The sequence below is a fragment of the Corvus cornix genome, chromosome 8 (genome assembly GCF_000738735.6).
Source record: "Corvus cornix cornix isolate S_Up_H32 chromosome 8, ASM73873v5, whole genome shotgun sequence".
NCBI classification, from domain to species: domain Eukaryota; kingdom Metazoa; phylum Chordata; class Aves; order Passeriformes; family Corvidae; genus Corvus; species Corvus cornix.
Genome location: NC_046338.1, coordinates 2,659,689 through 2,680,260, shown reverse-complemented (window position 1 = coordinate 2,680,260; position 20,572 = coordinate 2,659,689). Strand labels below are relative to the sequence as shown.

Below are 20,572 nucleotides of genomic sequence, written 5' to 3'. Positions count from 1 at the left end.
CTTTTTTGGTCTAGGAGAAAGCCCTCAGCAGAAACAAAATGCAGTCACGGCCCAACCAAAAATTGGAATATGGCCCTCCTGAGGGGTGCAGGAGCCAGGAGCAGCTGTTCAATACAGCATGGCCTCCTGGGAACGAGAGCTAAAAATCACAACAAGGTGGTTAATGATTCTCAGAGCAATAGTGAAACTCTCCAGCTGTGACATTAACCAAAACATGAACATTAGTGCTGTCCAAGGAAGGAAGAGCCCCTGGAGATGCACACTGGGGATTTGCTGCTACTGGGTGGCCAGGCATGCTCTGGGAGCTGACAATTTCAGCTGCGAATCCTATCCCTTTGGAAAGCCAGCATTTTCCTCAGTCAGATGACAAAATGGAAATGGGATTCACAAGGTTTGGGGAGGTTCATTTTTCCTCCACAGAAAGCTTTTTCAATAGAACACATCTTTGATATCAGAAGCAGTCCCAACATTATCTTATCTCAGATCTCTTCTTGATTTTGTTTGGTTGGTAACCCATTACAAGCATAACACAATATTTTCTTGAACTTGGCAGTTTTGGGGTTTAATATCTCACTGCCCAAAGCAAACACCACCTCCACTACGTTCTCGTTGGCTTTATCACTATCATAATTGAATCATTCCAGAGCAAAGTCTAAGATACTGCCATCGTGTACACCCTGACTTTTAAACAGCTTTTTTAAACAAAGTGTTATTTTCTGAGATTCACAACTCTTAACAACTTTAACGAACTCATTACTGGTTAATGTCCCTTTCAACAAAGGAGCTTTCTTGTTAAATGGCCTTTGTGTCAGGATGAGAAGAATGATCTTGTGGCTGTAGTACAGGATTCATAAAGCCAAGTGTCGGCTCCTGCCCTTGGGTTACAACAACCCCATGGAACTCTCCAGGCTTGGGACAGAGGGGCTGGAAAGATGGAAAAGGACTTGAGGATGCTGGTCAGCAGCAGCTGAACATGAGCCCAGGTATGCCCAGGTGGCCAAGAAGGCCAATGTCACCTGGCCTAGATCAGCACTGGTGTGGCCTCAGGACCAGGACTGTGACTGTCCCCTGTGCTGGGCACTGCTGAGGCCACACCTCGAATCCAGCAGAAAAACATTGAAGTGCTCTGGAGCGTGTCCAGGGAAGGGAATGGAGCTGGGAAGGGTCTGGAGCACCAAGGAGCAGCTGAGGGAGCTGGAAAGGGGCTCAGCCTGGAGCAAAGGAGGCTCAGGGGGGACCTTGTGGCTCTGCACAACTCCCTGACAGGAGGGGGCAGCCAGGGGGGTCAGGCTCTGCTGGCAGGGAACAGGGGCAGGAGGAGAGGGAACGGCCTCAAGTCACACCAGGGGAGGTTTAGGTTGGATATTGGTAAAAATTTCTTCACAGAAATAGTGGTCAAGCACTGGAGCAGGGGCAGTGGTGGAGTCCCCATCCCTGGAGGGATTTAAAAGCCATGTGGATGTGACACCCGGGGACATGGGTTAGTAGTGGCCTTGGCAGTGCTGGGGTAGGAGTTGGACTCAATGATCTTAAAGGTCTTTTCCAACCTAAACATTTCCGTGATCCTGCAATCAGATTGGCTTTCTCTCCCTTCCTCTGCTATGCATTGACTGAGCATCTTCTGGGCAAGTTTGAGCTTTCTGTTCGCTCCCTTCCCCATCCATAAAAAAGAGGGTTGATTCTATCATTCAATTTGCTAAAATTTGCAGTTCCTGCTCAGATTCTCAGCTGCAGAATGCACTGCAGTAGGAATCGTTCTACTGCACCACATTCTTCCAGTTAATCCTCTTGCTATGGCATGAGAAACAGGACAACTCTTCACATCAAACACATCTGTCATCTTGGTCTGTAAAAGGGAGACCAAGAGGTACATTAGGTCATCACTCACCCAAATCATCTTTCCCAAACAGAAGTTTATCCTCTTAATCCAGAACCATGATAAATTACACACTCCTGCTCTTAATAGCAATTATTTCAGGAAAGTATATTTAAAAGTAACATTTCCCTACTGCAGGCAACTTTAAAACACACAGCATCCCCAAAACTGTTTGTTTGTCTTGTCTTTCATACAATTTCTTGCCATTTTGGCTGAATATCAAAGCTGTCTGTGTGAGCAAATGTTCTTTCTCTGCTAGCCCCTGTTTTGCTTGTTCCTGAAGTGAAGCATCATACCAAATTTGTGGCATCACATTCATTTCCTTGGCTGTGGGCTATGATGTTGCAGACAATCCTTAGTGAATCCCAGTAGCAGAAAGAGCAGGCTGGGCAGGAAGCTGGTTCTGTTCATGCCCAACGGGACAGCTATCAGCTGATGTAACCTCGAGTAGGTCTGAAAAATTCCCATGGAGCAAAGCTGATAAGATCTGGAGAAGATCTGCCTAAGAGACCTGGCTGCTGTTCCTTGTTCCTTTCCATGCTTTGGCTTTTCCCAGACTGGAGTTTGAAGACCCCAGCATAAGCTTAGCTTATATGTATGCTATAATACAATGTGACCCAACTTTATCCAGTGAGACAGTTTGCCCCATCCTAATTTTGGAGCGAAGTCTAGGGATCAGACTTCCAGGATCCCACTTCCATGTCAAACAAGGGTATTTATCTGAAGACAGTAAGATGCAGCTGGAAGTTGATCGTGGTCTAAGCAACACTCAGTACTTCTCTCTTTTACTGAAACAAATTTCCCCCTAACAGGGGAATGTGTGTTCCACATCAGCTTAATATTCCGAGCCAAAATGGCCCCTAACAATCCGCAAACATCCCGGGACATTTTACAGCAAAGAGGGAACAGCACCTTGGGAGAGTCCAGTGTAAATCCTCTGCATATTTGTCATTTTGGTGCTCTTCCCCCCTTGGCTCCAGCAAGGCAGTTATATGACCTGAAGGAAATACCAAGCTGACATCCGAGTATTTTCAGAAAGCAAGTTAAACATCGTTTGGAGCGGAAGGAAGGTATACATAGCAACTCACCCAGCGAGCTTTGAGGGGACTTCTGTGCATATTGCACACTTTTCAAATGCTTTCGAATTTTTGTTTGAACAGAGAAGCCATTTAAGTCAGCATTCTGCTGGTTCCCCTTTGATTTTCTACCAAATATCACAGCAAAAGTATCTGCCAACTGGGAACTGTAAACAAGATCTTGAGTTCCTTCCCTTCTGGGTGGAACTTACCTGCTCTAAGGGATTAAATGGCCTCTCCACTCAATCTGCTTCCTTAAAAGTACACCAGGAGAACCAAACAACAGATGTTTGATTTTTGAGCTCTAAGTTAATTTTCCCCACTGCAGAAGGAATTCTTAGTCTTGCACAACATTAGTTCATTAGTTAGTTAAAAAAAACCCCTCCACAAGAACAGCACAGAAGAATCTTAATACATGGCACTAGCAACAGGGAAATGTCCTTTGCAAATGTGTGGATTCTCTGAATTATTAACCAAATTAATATGGTAAAAAGGTGAGGAGAACATCTCACCAGATCTGCTCAGTTAATTTCTTCCTTGAGTTGCAGGTACGAGTAACACCCAGTGTACCTGTTTGTAATATTCACCACAATTTGCAAAACTATCTCAGGAAGACGAATTAGTGTACTTAAATTCCTTTAAGACTCTGTGAAGGAGAAGTGTTCCTTGCATGATTTTTGCATGTGTTAGCTTCTTGGAGAGGAAAGATCACCTCACCAGAAACAAGTGGGAAAAATTCCTTGTTAAAATCCAGGAGTGCCTTATCTCCCCTCATATCAGCAGGAAATGAAGATACGCAGTTCCTGGGGTGATTTCAGGGAATCTTGAGAAAGGGAAGTTTTCTGATGAAACTGTAAGAACTAAGAGGCTTCACAAGATGTTTGTGAGACTTGGGCAGAGAGGGAAGGGAAGGATGTGGTCCTGCATGTTCCTAGACTTGGGAACTCCTCACCCAAGGGCTTCATGGGATGCAGAACATCCACATGGGTCCAAGTGCAGATTGGGCATTCATCAGTGAGAAATCCCTCCAGGGCCTTAACTACAGGAAGTCCCTGAGCTGGAAATAATCAGAGCTGGGAAAGAATAGGAGAAAGTAAATATGTGACCTGTTTTGGTTGCATTTGCTTATAGCTTCTAAGAGAGGTGACAATGGCTAAGGTGGAGCATTGTTCTGATTTGGCACAGTCTTAATGTTTTCTCCAGTGTAATACCTCTTCACCAAACATTTGCCTTCAGAAAGGCAACAGGGTTTCCTCCACACAGCCAACTCAGTGTCTTCTCTGCCTCTTAACTCCCTCTACTCTTCTGTAACGTTGAGGCCTCAACATTATATTTAGCCTGACTGGAATTTGGCAAGTGACTTTCCTTTTACTATTGTTTTTTTGTCTCTTCATTGGATAGTTAGGTTGTCTGGGGATTTTATTCAACAGAATGCATTCCCACAAATATATTCAAAATAGACAGGAGCCCTCTTTGTATTAAGGCATCTATGTAGGTTATTTGAAATTAGATGTAAACATGCAAAAAACTGAGGAAGGGAGAAGGTTGTGTGAGGGTTTTAAAATGAGAAGAAGACTAAAAAGGCATTGAAAGCTTTTGGATGTGGAAGTACGTGGCATTGTGGACAGTTGCAGTGGAGAATATAATGCAACAATAAAATCATTAAAGTACTTCAAGTTTGGAAGTAATCTGGGTTCTTGGCTTGCATTGCATTTAATAGCTTTACATTTATGGGAGCCACTCCAGTTTTTAAAGGCAGCTTCAGCCTTCAGACTGATTGCACTTACCACCCCAGTGAAACTGCAACCCATTAATTTTTTACCGAAAGGATCTTCCTAGTTTGTCAAACACATCAAGTGAACATTTTAGAGTGCAGACCACAGCAGTATGAAAACCAAAACTTTATATCCAGAGAGAATGCTGGATTAGCATGAAATAAAGGGTCTGAATCTGTTAATGAGCACTTCGGTATTGCTATACAAAACTCTGTTAAAAATAGAGATACCAGACATTCCAGTGAAAACAGCCAGGACCTGCAGGAATCTCCTGTTCCAGCCCATCATGGAAAGGCCTGCAATGGTTCTCCTTCAGGCTGGAGAGCTGCACACCCTCCCCTGCGCCCACGTTGTGGCTGTCCCCTCTCCCAGCAGCCCAGTCCCCTACGTGTTGATACCCCCACCATTAAGCCCAAACCTTTCCAGTGTCTCAAACCAAACTTTCGCTCTCTAAAACGTTTGCACATTTCTATGTTAAACATCTGCTTAGGTGGCTCTGAGACAGTGTGTTTTGGTGTTGTTCGTGTGCAATCTAGTGCCGCTTCCTCAACGCATGTGTCCCTTCCCTTCACAGCCTACTCGACACCCAGCACCTCCCCCGCAAACCGATTCGTCAGTGTTGGACCACGGGATCCAAGCTTTGTAAATATCCCTCAACAGACTCAGGTGGGCCGCTTTCGACTTCTCTGTTTGCCTGCAGCCTCTTCTTCTCCTCCTCCAGTGTCCTCTAACGTGTCCCTGCGGAGCAGCTGCACTGCCGCTGTCACTTCACCCACATGGTCTCAGTAACTACAGTGAAATGTCACTTGCAGTTTGTTTGTCTGTTGTGGTTTGGTTTTTTTTTTTTGGGCTTGTGTGGTAATAACGCTGCTTTCGTAACTGGAAGGGCCTCTCTCGCTTTCTAAGGTGTTGGCTCCTAGCGCGCAGTTGTTTGCTCTAGGGCCGGGGTTTCAAAGGCTTTGGCTGCAACCTGCTCCCCAGGCACTGCATTAGGTGTGTTTAGATTAGATGGTAGGGAGAAATCCTTCCCTGAGAGGGTGGGGAGGCCCTGGCACAGGGTGCCCAGAGAAGTTGTGGCTGCCCCTGGATCCCTGGCAGTGTCCAAGGCCAGGCTGGACGGGGCTTGGACCAACCTGGGATAGTGGAAGGTGTCCCTGCCCATGAAACAAGATGAGCTTTAAGGTGTCTCTCCCAGCCCCAACCAGTCTGTGATATGCAAAAGGAGCTCAGAGAGACTCATCAGGTAACAGTGCCCTGTGGTCCCCCACCAGACACAACGGGAGACTGCTCCAGTGACTTTCATGTAAAAAAATACTCAAATTCCTGGTTGGTCATTTGCATGGTGGGCTTTGAGCGAGCAGGAGATTTTGTAATTGTGAGCACATCTGTTTCCTTACACAGAGAGAAAAAAGTCCAGTTGAGGCAGGCCTATAAAGCTGGGTTAGCTGAATTCATGGTCCTGCTATGGTCAAATCAGAAGCTCAAGTAAACATTTGTGTTTCTTTAGGAGAAGGACGAGATTTAAATGTGCTTTTTCCAAGCTGTATCAAATTCCCAGGGTCGATTAAGAAAATAGTTGTTGGCAGTTTTGTTAGCAGCTAATTTGAGCCAGATGTTGAAAAAATTGAGTCTGGGCTTAATAACACGTTATCATGGGGGGGAAGGTATAAAAAAGTGAGCAGAGTTAGTGCTTTAGGACAACTGTAGTTTATAGTTTGAAGTGATTGCTTGACTACGTCGCAATTCTTTTAAAGGTCAACTGCACAAAATATTTGTGATTTTGTTTTGAGCTGGTTGCAATGACTAAAAAGTAATAATTCAAATAACTAGCAAACTGGGCATTACTACCCTTAGCTCTTGTAAGTTCTTTCGAATGGTTTATAGGCTTCTGAATAATTAGTGTGCAGATTAATGGCTGTCACAAGCCACAGTAGGTGCATGAAGACAGACTCCTCGTTGTGATGGCTTCAGCACCTCCAGTGTCACTGAAACGCAGGTCACTCATTCCCAAAGATTTTCAGTTTACAAGGCTGCAAGCAGCTGCCTGTGAGCACAACGTGGTTTTTTGCTGTCTGTTCTTTGTGTACAATTTGTTAGGGGCTTTAGTTTATAGCTCTGTGCACAGCACAGGTTAAACTATATCGAATCTCAAACCTTCTCTGCATTAAATAGGGTCACAGAAAGTACAACAGCAATGCAGAGAGGGGTTTAACCCATCAGATTCTGGGGGGGTATTTTCATGCCTTAACAAAACTCAGCCTGCACCCTACTTTTCCAGCCTTGTTCTTTATTGGGTTCATGTGTGCAACAAGTGTTCGTGCACCTTCACATTTAAATCATATTTCTCCAGTTGTTTTGGAAGCAACTGGAATACACAGAAATACGCTGAAATCAGGAAACAGGAATGTTAAGGTGCACTGCTAAAGTCCTTAAGCACTTGGTCTTTTCCTTCATAGCTCAGGAAACCTGAAACCCTTTAGAGAATGCTACTTACCTTTTCCAGAAGACTTGAAAAACTCCTAGTTGGTAAATTGATTATGTAGTAAGACACAACAGTATTAAGTCTCCAGAAATATTTAAAACTTACTTGCATCCTGCAGCCTAAGTTTCCCAGATAAGTTTGTTGACTGTAAACTTTTATCCTCCTTATTTATGACTTAAATCATTTTAAAGTGCTCTAGCGTTACTTTAAGTGCTCCTCTGTAATGCAGTGTAGTGAATAACAATGCTGTACAGTGAAAAACAATACTCAAGCACAGCTTTCAATTAAAGTCTAACATGCTGCAGTGGGCAAGGAGACTGACTTCCAGTCTCTGACTCCAGCTGCATCTCCCTGCTTCTATACATCATTACACCACCACAACCCACTTGATACTAAATATATAATTTATCAGCAAACTCACTACTTATTCATGAAAGAACTCTGAAGATGACTGTGCTTTGAGTCAGAGAAGTGAGGTAAAAGTGGTAACTGCAATGATTTGGGATTTATGTAGCATTCCTCTAGACAAAGACAGGCTTTTGTGCTCTTTTTGCAGAGCATTAGTGTATAGAACGACCACTTAGGATATTTTCAAAATGAAAATGTAAAAGCACATAGGACTGTGTTATAAAAAGCAGCTGGGGTGGCTCCTTTCCATCAGGATCTTTATAATACATTCAGAGTCAGGCTAAGATACAGGTCCTGAGGACCACTACCTGCCAGGGACACAGCTCCCTGAGACAAGAGGAAGCAGGGAACACTCTGAGCTTCTGGAAGTTAAGCTTAAATATAAGGGCTAAGCGACTCTTTACTGCTGGAACAACAAAATAAAAATGAAGGCTGTATCTGAACATCTGCTTTTTTAAAATTATGGTCCAGCTACAACTCATATGAAAGTATTTTCGTCAGCTTTTTGGTGGCTCTGATATTTGCTTGGTGCAACATTGGACATCATCATCATTAGTCTTCAGATGCTGCAGAAATGAGTCTGTGCACAGGAGCAGGTTCCCATACATGGGCATTCACAGAACATTGGAATAAAATCCCAGGCAAATGTACAACAGCATGACTGGGCTGGGGCAAGGATCATTCTGTCCCGGGCTGCTTCTAAACAACCAAACCCTGTACACACCTTTCTTAATCGGTATTAGAGAAATTATCAGTAGCCGTTTCCATGAGCACTATGTTCTGATTTATGTCATGTTGTGTCAAATATAACCCCTTAAAGGAATTTTATAGAATTTATATAATATTTATAAAAAAGCCATCTTCCTGTGTCAACAAAGGTTGTAACAGGATGACCACTCCATGACAGAAGAGATGGGGAATTAAACGGCTTTAAGTCAGTAGTTCTGATTCAGTAACAAAAGCCCCCAAAGGGCTGTTGGCTTTGCCTGGTTTTAGCAGTTTCCAAACTTTTCAGTTCATTTGTTTCTCCATCCTCTGCTTACACCATCCATCACTTTGCCACTCCACTCACTGCACAATTGTCCTGTCTGGGGGTTATTTGAATCTAAATTTCTGTTTGCGCTATTAGAAGCAACACTTAACTTGGCATCCCCTGTATATGTTGACAAAAAGGCACAGGTGTTGTAACCTTTGCTTGATAAATCATTTACTTTTGCTACTTGACTCGCAAGCAGTATGGGGGCATCAGCTTTTTAACTGCCTTTTCCATATGCAAATCAGAAATACAGGATGCCTGGGGTACAGGGACTCTGGTTTCAAAAGCAAGTTGGTCTGGACACCTCATGACTAAGTAATAGATACGTCTCTCATATTGCCAAGGACTTGTAATACGGAGAGTGGTAGAGGGATGGGAAAGTCCCATCACATTAATTAGGGACGAGCCTGTCCATAGCAACAAGGTGAATAAAGGGATCTGGATTTTGGGGTGTTTTTATCCTAAAATTACTAGTGAAACACAGGCTATGGGCTGGGAGTGCATGCAGCTGGGAATGCTAAACCAGCAGCCTGTGACCAGGGCTTGCCACTCACCACTCCAAAAGCTGTTTGCTGCTCTCTAATGCCCTGGCTTTGCTCTAGGGTACAAAATTCCTTTAGGGATCAGCGTGCTGTACTCAGAGTGCTGCAGCTCCACTTCACACTAAACATTGTTTACTAGGCTGAGTCCTGTTTGCCACCTACTTAGCCTGCATCTTCCTGGAAATTGTACTTGGAGTGCTAAAAACAGCTCCTGAGAAACACATGCCTGCTCCATCTAATCGCTCCTACCTGCCAGTGGCCCATGTGCCCTGCACAGGGAGGTTATGAGGATGCAGGGAACAGAAACTGCCTCCCACTGCAGGCACCCAGGCAGAGAATCAACCACTTTACCCTATGAGAAAGTGAATCCTGTAGCCCTGACCAGCTCTTTCAGGAAAAATCCCTCTCTAATGTAAACACACTTTATATCAGATCCATCCCAGGTAGTTGCTAAAACTTAGTTAAGCACAAACCCAAATATTTATTCCCTTGCCTTTCTGTAGGAAAAGATAAAACTTATTTCTAGAAGAACAGAAGTAGAAGCTCTTCCTGGTTCTGCCTTTGCACAGTGCCCAAGCACAGTCAGATCCTGGGTAATAAGCAAAGGTCTTGTGTTTTTACACTTTCCCTGGTGGGGCCCTAGAGCCACCCAACTACAAGAGAGCTCTGTCTAGAGCTCATCCTTTATAACACAAAGCAACTGAAACAAAAGGCCTGTAACCTGCCTAGAACACTGAAATAAAGTCTAAGAAAAACCCCAAAAGTCAAACAAGCTTATCTAGGCAGCAAAATAACAGGTATGAAAAACAGCAAGCTCAGCAGAACAGCTTTATAAGGAGCAGGTACAAAAATGCACCCTGTGAAATACATTCTTTAAAAGAGCAGTAGTAACTTAGGGGGAAATCACTGAAGTTTAGCTAACTCCTTTAGATCTGCTCCCGCTCTCCGCCTTTCCCAAATTAGACAGTGGTATCTTTGTAGCTTTCTCTTTTTGGGCTTTTATTTATTTCTAAAAAAACCCACCATGTGCCTCAGGTGCATACACAAACCTAATTGTACAATTACTTTCCTTCCCAGAGACAAGGCAAAGCCTGTTTTGCTTCCCCGCAAGCCTTTTAGAGAGCAAACTGCAACCTGCAATTTTTCACTGGCAGCACTTTAAAACAAAGGGCACGAGAAAAAAAAATGAGCTGGATGCTGTGTCCTGTAGGATAGCAGATGTGAGCTCTGTCAGACCGGGGGGGGAGGCAAATTCCAGAGTAGAGGGTCCTTCTGTGAGAACAGCCAGGCGCTGCTGCCCAGACACTGGAATCTGAGGAGTGTGGTGCAGGTGATGCCCCTCTGCAGGCTGGAGGAGGGGAGGCAGGGAAGCAGCCCCGTAGGTGGCAGGCCCCAAAAGCGTATAGGATCCATAGATCAAAGTCAGCACCTTGACTGGGAAGTTGATGCAGCTCCTCCAGTGCTTCGCTCCCGCAGCTGAAACCACAGAGCTGCTCTGTGCCCAGGTTCCATTGCCACCCTATGGAAGAAAGAAACCAGTGCACACATTTTCCTCTGGACAAATCAAACGTGTGCCGGGCTTCACAGGGATTTTCCATCCCTGCCACTCGCTGCCACTGTGCTGTGCCCTTTGCCCCCTCCCAAGGGGACGCTGAGCCCGGCACAGCTCGTGGCCGTGTGCTTTATTAATGAGCACCATGGGCTGCCTGGCCTTTCTGCCTCCACACCCTGCTGCCTTCCTCCCGTTTCCCAGAGCCCAGGAATGGCACTGGTCAGACAGGCAGGACCTGCTGGCCCCAAGGAGGCAGGGGTAGGGCAGCGTTTCATGGCACTGTGCTGAGCCACGGCCTCGCGCCGCACGTGGGGCAGGGCAGGGACACCTCGAGGGGTGTGGGGGACATGGCAGAGAACATGAGAGGCTTCAGGAACAACACCAGGCCTTTTATTCTGGGGGTTCTGAGCAGAACTATTTATAAGCCAGGTCAGAGCTACTTGTTGACTGTCCCTCCTCAGGATCAGAACACTCATCCTCGAGACTGGACGTACTGCTTGTGTCTGACTGTGAATGGAGATGAAGAACACCAATTTGGAAGCATTTGTTTGAATCAGCCCCCTAAGAATTCCATATTCCATACAGTAACCTCCCTAAGCCAGTACATGTGTCCAATTTCAGCTGTAAAGCACTTTTAAGCAGAGACTTGACTGCTCCTTTTCTTTCTCTTGTCCAGTCCAGCAAATGTAGTGGGAGGTTCAGAACACCATTTCCACGAAGGAGTAACGTCTCTAGTGTGTAGAGAAGAGAAATTTGCATAGATCAGATATAAAAATACAGTTTTGGGGTGTGGGACTGCTACTTTCTAGAGGTGCTGAAGTTAGAGGGATCACTCTGCTCCCATATTGGCAAAGGGAAATGAGGGCTGCTCTACTCCAACACCTGGAGGCCTGAGCCCTCTTATGATCACTCAAAGTTTTGATCTCTGTCCAAAAAGTGTTTTGCTGTTGGACCAGTGGCATCAGGGTACTGACACATGACCTGAATGTTGGTGCTGTGTTTCTTCTTCCACCCAGGACATAGCGATACCATTTTGAACTTGAGGGAGGCTCTGAAATTAGTCTAGAGAGAGTGTGGAGAGAAAATGCAGTGCCAGACTCTATCAAGGTTCACAAAGGTGACCAGAAATGAGGGTCACTCCCCTTCCCTCCCGTTCAGCTCAGGGCACAGAGCCCACTTAACTTGCACAGAGCAGGACTATGGAATTCCACTCTCAGGTCAGTTCTTAGAAAGAGCTGAGAACAGCACACCTCAAAAAGAAAAGCACATATTGCACTATAAAGGTAAAGATTCGCAGAAAACTTCCCAATACCATCATCTGGCTGCATCTTCAAAGTGGGCTGGAGCCAAATCAGTCCCAAAATGCCTGGGTTAGTCCTCAGCAGGGGAGATCCTTATTCCTGGGCTTTTTCTTCTTCCTCCTCATAGGCTCTGGTGAACAGTTCAGACTCTTTTTTGGAAACCAGCACTCAGCATCCTATTTCCAGTAGATTCAGCATAGAATTATTTACAATGGACATAGACGAATTTCCCAAACTAAGCAATTAAACTTACTGAGTTTTCCCCCTCCTCACAATAACCAGGAAGCCTGTGCGCAAGGCTGCCTTTCTGTGGGTTTTATGGCCATTACTTATTCCACAGTGGGGGAGAAGAAAGGGAAGAAGTAAGTGTGGGCCTGGTGGGAAGAGTTGGCAAATGCAGAAATATGATGAATGAGCTGGAGAGATTTAATTTCTTACTAAATTCTCTACAAGCTGTGTAACCTTTCTTTAGCTAAACAATTACTCTAAAAGGCAATGATTTTCTGTGTTTTCATTGAAAAGTCTTCATAATAACAATGGCCTATGTTCTCCTTCTTGAAGAACTTCTGCCAAAAAACAGTTTTCTTTTTTCCATTCAGCAGGAAACTTTCTTTTATTTTTATTTTTTCAATCTCATATTCCCTGCTAACATGGATTTACAAGGCCTACAACTTACTGCATGGGGCTGGGAAGACGTTTCCCCTCAGGCCAAATCATTTTGGTCCATCTCCTTTGTAGGGATTCTTGCAGCTTCCTCCCAAGAGGACTGCAACCACTGTCAGAGACATAATACCAGACCCAAGTGGCCATTTAAGATGACAAAATGTGACATTCCCTGTGTTCACAGGTCAGGGGGCATGGGAGGGTACTCCCAGATTTGTTTTTCAGCAGACAGGCAGCAGTTCTTGCTGTGTTGTGGTGGGTGCAGTTGAGGGGAGCATGACTTCGGCGTGGTGGGGGAGAAAGTCATCAGGTGTTCAAATTCATGGCTGCCAACATGAGAAAATGAAAGTGGAGCTGAACCTCCCCGAGCCACAGGGTCCTGTTTAGGGGCTGATCCCTGCTGAACCACGGCGTCCTGTGGCCAACTGGAGTCTTGAAAGGGCTTTGAGGGTGCAGCATGGGCAGAGCACTGCTCCATCCCTATGTTCACACACACAAATCAAGCCAGTCTAGGGCAAGGTTATAGCTATGAGCCTCTTGCTGCTGTTGGCTGGCTTGGCTGATTTCCTGGCCACCACTGCCCACCCCAGCCTCCATGGCAGATAATGCTGTATTGGATTAGTCTGCTCGCTGCTGCATCAGGTCCACGATCAATTTATTGACTCTGTCAGAGTGGCTAGTACAGTAATTGTTACAAGAGCAGAATAGAAAGCAAGAATGTGTCCACATAAAATATAAAAATGACGTTTTGTTCGTTCTTTCCTCTTTGGCCCTATAGATCTTTATGTGTTTACACAGTGGAGAGCACTTTACTTAAGTTAATCAGCTCCTTCTACATTATTAATTGCGACAGTTAGGGCGCTACGTGGCGGCAAACGTATTATTGAGAGCATTGATCTCACGCTGCCGGTGGGGACCTGGGTGGGTTTTGTATTCCTTCCCTCCTTTTGCAACTGCTTGAGGGCACTATCAAATCCCATTTCTCTGACTGACAATACGCCATCGATACCATCGATCCCAGAGAGGGGCAGGAGGAGGCTGCACACCAGAAAGAAAGGAGTGCACAGAGAGCCAGGCCTGGGAAGGGGCTGCTGGAAGTTGGTAATCACAATAATTATATGCCTGGCCTGATTTCTCTGTTTTGTGAAGAGTAATAATTTAAGAGCTGAAGTTTCCCGAGTGCTGAAGATTTGCAGAGGTGGCACGATGAGACCTTATAAAATGTGTGCAGAATGTATACCCTTAAAAAAGAAAAAAGCCATACTGACTTTTTACAAGGGTTTTGGAAGTGCCTTTGAAAGACATTTCATGAAAGTTCAGCCTTCGCAGCTGATACCTATATGAGCTCCATAAATTCCACCCAGCCTGACAAACTCCAGTAGGTGTCACATGTGACCTGGATGGAAAAGGTCAGCAGCTAAATTTATGGCTTTTGCATTTACTGGAACATTAAGATTTTTTGCCAACTGCCATATACACTTTTTAACAATTTTGCAATGAAAGGATTAGGACCACAGTCTACAATGAAGGTCAAAAATTAAAGGCCACTATCCCTACACCCTTCCCAGTGGATAGGCATTAAGCAACCTGTGTTCTAAGAATCACCTTTGCTTAATGGCACTAACCCAGAGGTCAAGGAATGAATAAGCTCCAGAGGTGAAGACTTTGCAAAACAGACTGTCCTGCACTGAAATTAATACTGAATTCCACAAGAAGGGACCAAAAGAAGCCTTTTCCTAACAGAGAAGGACTCCCCAGTTTGCAGCAGATTCCAAGTTCCGAAGACACTGAGTATCACCTCCCTAGTGCTAGACTGCCCTAGAGAAATGTAAATTACATGCATTTAGGGGAAGTGACTGGGATTTCAAAAGAAATACAGCAAAATTACCTCAATTTTAGTAAAACCTGTTTATATTTTAAATTTGACAAAGGTGTCTGTTCTTAGTAAGGATTGCTAACAGCATGGGAAATTGAATCTTTCAAATTTTACCTGGCTTTAGTTTAGAACAGCAAAACACGTCTCATTTTAGGCTTTTGCTTTGACAGCATTTTCTGCTTGAACAGAGGTAGAACTGGAAAAGTTTGATTTAAAACCAGGATTTCAAGAAAAAAAGACCTAAAAAAAACCAAGAGGCTAAACTTAAAAATATCTTCTAGGTTTCCTTTTACTTGCTTTAGTTATTAATATTCAATTTTGAAAACAGTACTGACACTATAATCATAATATTCTCGGGCATATTCACTTGTGTGACCCAGCTGTTACATCATCTCTACAAACACTGGTTATTACACATGAAGAGATGCCGCTGAATAAACTGCAGAAGGCAATGAAATGTAATTTTAATTATGAGATACGAGTAACCAAAGTCACAACCAACACAATTGCAGCCACCTTGGAGGCTGAACACAATCATTTAGGAAGGAACTGTTCCCTGTGAGGGTGGGGAGGCCCTGGCACAGGGTGCCCAGAGAAGCTGTGGCTGCCCCATCCCTGGAGTGTCCAAGGCCAGATTGGACAGGGCTTGGAGCAGCCTGGGATAGTGGAAGGTGTCCCTGCCCTGCAGGACATGAAAAAAGATAAGCTTTAAGGTTTCTTCCAGCCAGAACCATTCTAGGATTCTATGCAATTCTGCATTGCTTGGAGCAGCTTTATACAACTTCAGGTATCCTTTTGTGCTTTTGCTATAACTACACCTTTTTAAATATGACAACAGAAAAAGTATCTATTTTTAAAGAAAAAAAAGAAGGGATAAACTGAAGTATGACATTTGCATGTGGGCTTGCGTTTTTTCATCTTTGCATGTGCTGAACAACGAGATTTGAGGTTTTGGAAGAACACTTTGACACATTATATTCCTTGTTTGGCTATTCTCTGGTTTGTTGGGGTTTTTTTAAGGACTTTCTTGTAGTCCTTTGGGTTAAAGATCATGTCTGAGAATCTGTGGTATGGGACCCAGCTGTACATTCACTGAAGTTGATGAGAGGAGGAGCTGGAAGATTTGTTATTGGCAGGAGTTTGTTTTAGAAATACAATAACATTTTTGTTTAATTATGCTTGTCTTTTGCTTATAACTATGCACAGTAGAGTAAATCTAGTCTTTTTCAGATAAGATAAAGGTTAAAATTAATTTTCTTTATGGAGAGGGTTTGCAGTGCAGTCTTCTGCATCTGTGGAGTTTTTATTTTGTGGCTACAGGTATTAACTCTCAGGGACTCTAAAGCCATCTTCCTTGATGTAGAGATGGGTTTGGGGTTTTCCCAAATTACTGGTCTTGTAGGCTAAATCTGAAAGTTTAGGCCACGTTGGACAGGGCTTGGAGCAACCTGGGACAGTGAAAGGTGTCCCTGCCCATGGCAGGGGGTTTGGAAGATCATCTGATCCTTAAGGTCCTTTCCAACCCAAGCCATTCTGTGATTCCCTGATTTCCCAGCAAGGGAGGCTCCACAGGCTCTTTTTAAACTCTCTTCCTGCAAGCACCCAGGGCAGAATTTGTCCCAGTAGTGGTAACTGCTTTATCAGTGCTGTTGATGTTGAGTGAGTCTGAACAGAGCTCAGATTCTTCTCCTGGAAGCTCTTTGGGAACACAAGGAGTAAAAGTAGTAACATTTAGGAGAAAAAGGGGGAGAAAGAAAGCTGGAGGAGAGCTGTAGTTATCCATACAATGGAGCAGCTTACTTAGGGAGTACAAAGAGCCACTTCTACACAGGCTATTTTCAGGGAAAAAGCCTCACATTCAGTGACTCACAAAAGCGAAGAGGCACCTTTTGATTTTAAGTTCAAGGTTTACATTAGTAATTTTGTCTGTTTTCTCTGTTAGTATTAATTAAATTGAGATAGTTTAATTAGTATTACTAAATTTGATCATTAGTAGTAATTCATTCTGCCTGCCATACTGCACAAATATGATGAAGCAGAAATAACTAAATTGTTTAATTTCATCTCATTTAATGACTTTACACTCCACCAGGACTTTCACTGGCATCTCACAGTATGTGTGAAAATTGCTCCAAGCTAGGCCAAGACCCAACTCCCTTTAGCCAACCATGTCTAATACGTCCTTCCTCATCCAAAGGCAGATCATGTGCTGCAAAGCCTTTTCCATTTCTCCAACGGGGAGCTGGCAACCTCTGGAGCCTGGGGTGGTCTTTCCTTGCCCCACTCACACTGCTCCTGTAGCATCCTGACCCCAATGGCCCCAGTGGATTTTTACAGGACTCATCCCTGGATGGGGTTCCCCACAGTGTGACAGAAGTCCCTTCATGGATCCCCACAGCTGCATCCCTGAACACAAGCATGATGTACGACCTTCCATTTTTCTTAGAGCAGTTTACCAAGGTACAAAGCATCAGGAAAAAGGCAGATGTCAAAAGTTCCCACATTCAGGAGAGATTTTTTGTTCAGCTCGCTGCCCTGTTGGCTTTCTTTTTTTAGGAGGAGTTTTGGGAAGGGGGGGTTTCCTGATGAATCAAGTCATTTTTCCTCCAGCTCACTGTCTCCTGTAATTTTAAAAGGTCAAAAGTGCCGGAGTTACCTCTGCTCCGATTTCTGCCCGTGTTAATTTGGAGACTGGTTTTGATCTCCTTGCCCAGTAACACCTAGGACTTGCCAAAACCCCAATTCCTCTTCCTTTTTTGCGGTCTCCAAACCCAACCTTGCTCTGCCCACTTCTCAAAACATGCTGTTTTGTCTTGGTGCCCTCATCCTGGGATCCCCAGCTGTCCCTTGGCCTGGAGTGTGCCCTGCCAGCCCCACTGTTCCTGCTGCCCACATTCCAATTCCTCCCCTGTGCCTCCCGGTCCCCACTGACCTGTCCCCCCTGGTTTTTGCCCTGTTTTGATCAGGCTGGGCACACTTTGCTCTCCCCACAGGGCTGCTCATTTGTTCACTTCACCCACAGACAAAGAGCACAGGCAGGGGCCTGGTTTTTGCGGGTATTTTGAAGGGAGTGCTCACTCCCCTGTCCAGCCCAAGTTATTTTCTCCCCTCACTTTCCTCTGTATGCTCTGAATTACTCTCAGGGCAGCCAAAAAAAGCAGCTGAACTACCTTTGGTAGTTGTAGATCAACTACCTTTTGATCCATGATGGGTTTTCTCCTGTTACACCACGGGGAGCCCCTGGACAGGGATGTGGTGGCAGATGAGTCCCCCATAGCTCCATCGAGGCTGTCAGAGCCAGGATGATACAGGAGCTGGGTGACCAGGGCAGAGAAAGGCCACCTCAGCTTTCAGCCTCTCAAGACTGTAGTGACTTTCCCCTACTCCCTGCTCTCCAGTGGAGAAATGGGGAAAAAGAAGGCTGAAAACTACCTTTTGTACCCCAAACTGCAGAGCAAAGAGCCAGAGCCTCTGCAGCAGCTTGCTGGCAGAGCCATCCATCCCACTGGGACCCCTCGGCCCCTGGGCCCCTCACGTAGCTCCTGTGGCTCCGCCGGCACGGGACGGGGCAGGAGAGTGCCGGGGCAAACCCCTGGGTGTGTGTGTACGTGTGTGTCTGTGCGTGTGTGCTCGGGCTGTCTCGCTGCGAGCTGAGCCTGGGAGGCCCAGGCTGGGGGTTGATTTTCTTTGGATGACTTTCCCCGATTGTCTAAAGCAATAAAAGTAAAGAAACTTTGGGGGGGAGAAGAACGGTGGTTGAGGGGAGATTATTTTTGCAGCCCTGATGCAGGCAGAACTCCTGAGGCTTTGGGAGGGGGGGGTTGCTCGCCTGAGGACTGCAGGAACTGGCTTAAATTGAATAAAACTGTAAGTACAGTATCGGGGACGGCGTAACAAGGAGTTCTGCAAAAGCAACACCACCAGAAAGAACAATGAAGAATAGAGCGGGTTACGCCGCGGTGAAAGTATGTACTGGTTGTTATAACACCGTGCCTCCAGAATAAATTATGTCCCTTTAAAAAGTAATACTTTAACTGTGGAGCTATATAGAGACAATTAAGACGATATTGTTCTCCTCATTTCCCTCCCCCCCCACCCCCCCGCAGTAGCTCTGTGGAAACTTTTAATGCTGCAGCTTGAAACTTGGGCCTCTGGGTCTGAAATGCCTGAGAAAGCACTGCGGGCTCTAACTGTAAAACATTCCTTCGGCGGGCCCTGGAAACAGGGCGCGCTGGCGCAGGCGAAGTTCAGAGGGATCACATGGAAATGAGGGCTGGCTGCAGGCTCCCGAGGAGCGGTTTATTTCCCTTAAACCTGAACTTGAACTTGGGAAGGCGCAGCCGGAGCCTGGGACGGGCTGCGAGCGGCCGCGAGGGGCTGGGAGCGGTGCCGCCGCAGGCCCCAGGCACCCACCCTCAGGGCTGGGGGGTCCCCGGGCACCCAGCGGCTTTGTGCCGTGTCCAGGGGGAAGCTGTACTTCAGGGAGCCAAAGGGTTTTGCTTTCATCCAAGCAAAATGCTGGAAAGCCCCGTTGCAGCGGTGTGTCTGCCGTCCCAGTTTCCACGGGACTTCCCGGCATGAGGTTATAAGCGGCTCCAAGTCCCCGTGCACGTGTTGTTTCATAAAAGGAAAGAAATGAGTGAGATCTGCTGCAAGAAATACGGAATTGTTGCACTCTCGAGCAAATTTAACTGTGCTTCCAGCAGAGGAAAATACAGGGCTGTCTAAAAACGAGGCGTAAAGCGCAGAACTCAACCCCCCCCCTCGCAGCGCATTTGCTTTTACCTCGCAATAGTAGATGTAAACCACGAGGTGGGTTTAAAGCTGGTTTTGCCTCTTTGATTCCATGCATCCCGCTGGTTCCTTCTTCTCTTGCAAAAGCATGTACAGAGGGGGGGGAAGCAAGGTGCTGATGCCGGCGGGTGTCACCCAGGTATGGTGGCAGAGGTGGCTGCTGTCCCAGCCGCAGGCGTGGGGCAGCTTCCTCCCCTTCTCCCCACAGCTGGCCTTGGCTGGGGGGTCATATTTTGGTCATTTCTGATTACTCCCGAACAATTTTGGCTATGTTTATAGCAAAACTTTGAAAGGATGAATGGGCAAAAAAAATCCCGCTTGGCAGTAACTCAGGAAATATCTACAAAGATGTTCTTTCTGGAGCGAGATCTTATTTCAGCGTTTGTGTTAGGATCATTTTTATTCTGTGACAGCACATAAAGAGAGCGGGACAGAGCAATGAGGTCTGGCATAGCTAAAATCCCTTCTGTGTGTGTGAGGTTATATAGTTTATCAATGCAGAAACCACCACGGGCTTGGAAAAGTAAACAGCTGGCTTGGGTCTGTGCGCTGCACTTTGGAGTTGTCTGCAGGATTTAAATGGCTCGCCTGCGATTTTCGGAGCGGGGCAAATATATATAGTTTTCCTTTCAAACATGTCAAAAGGTTTTTTTGCAGCCGTTTGTTTTCTCAGTTCCTTTTTTATTTGTTGCGATTTTCCTTTCTGATTCATTCCGGTTTATTTTGCTTTTACAAACGGCTTCGCCGCCACCAGCAAGTCTACAAATAAATAATAAAAAAAAAAGAAAATTTCTAGCCCACTCAGAAAACCTTATGGCAGCGACAAATATCAGAGAAAGCCATCGTCTCTCTCAAAGATTTCATCTCACCCTCCACTTAATCCGCTTGCTGTACCTCAGATCTCAAGTAACTTTCATACTGTGGGCTCACTTTAATGGATAGAATCTATTTTTCATGAAAAAAGCAGGAAATAAGCTGTCTTTCGTACAAAGATTTACAAAATGTAATCATTGTTGAAATATTCTCTTTGAACTGCCTTGTCCGCAGGGGTGTCTGGCTCCCAATACCCCCATTTCTTTAGAACACCCTTACAAGTTCTTCTGGTAGATCAGGTACACTGGTGGTTCTGGTCTTTGATGTCTTGAATGAATGAAAGAAAAGCATAATAAAAGAGAGCTGTTGATCAAGCAT

At 45.3% G+C, this 20,572-nt stretch overlaps 1 protein-coding gene across 17 annotated transcripts in view; it reads left to right on the top strand.

Annotated features, from left to right (window-relative positions):
• NFIA (nuclear factor I A) overlaps positions 1–20,572 on the top strand; it is a 350,499-nt gene that overhangs the window by 315,268 nt on the left and 14,659 nt on the right. For 14 of the 17 annotated variants that reach the window (XM_039556247.1, XM_039556258.1, XM_039556251.1 and 11 more), the window contains one exon: positions 5,302–5,393. The exons of 2 other annotated variants lie outside the window; for them this stretch is intronic. In XM_039556247.1, the coding sequence (XP_039412181.1) occupies positions 5,302–5,393 (92 nt within the window). Of the gene's footprint in view, positions 1–5,301; positions 5,532–20,572 lie in introns of those variants that run through there. One more of the 17 variants, XM_039556242.1, reaches the window with a different exon arrangement.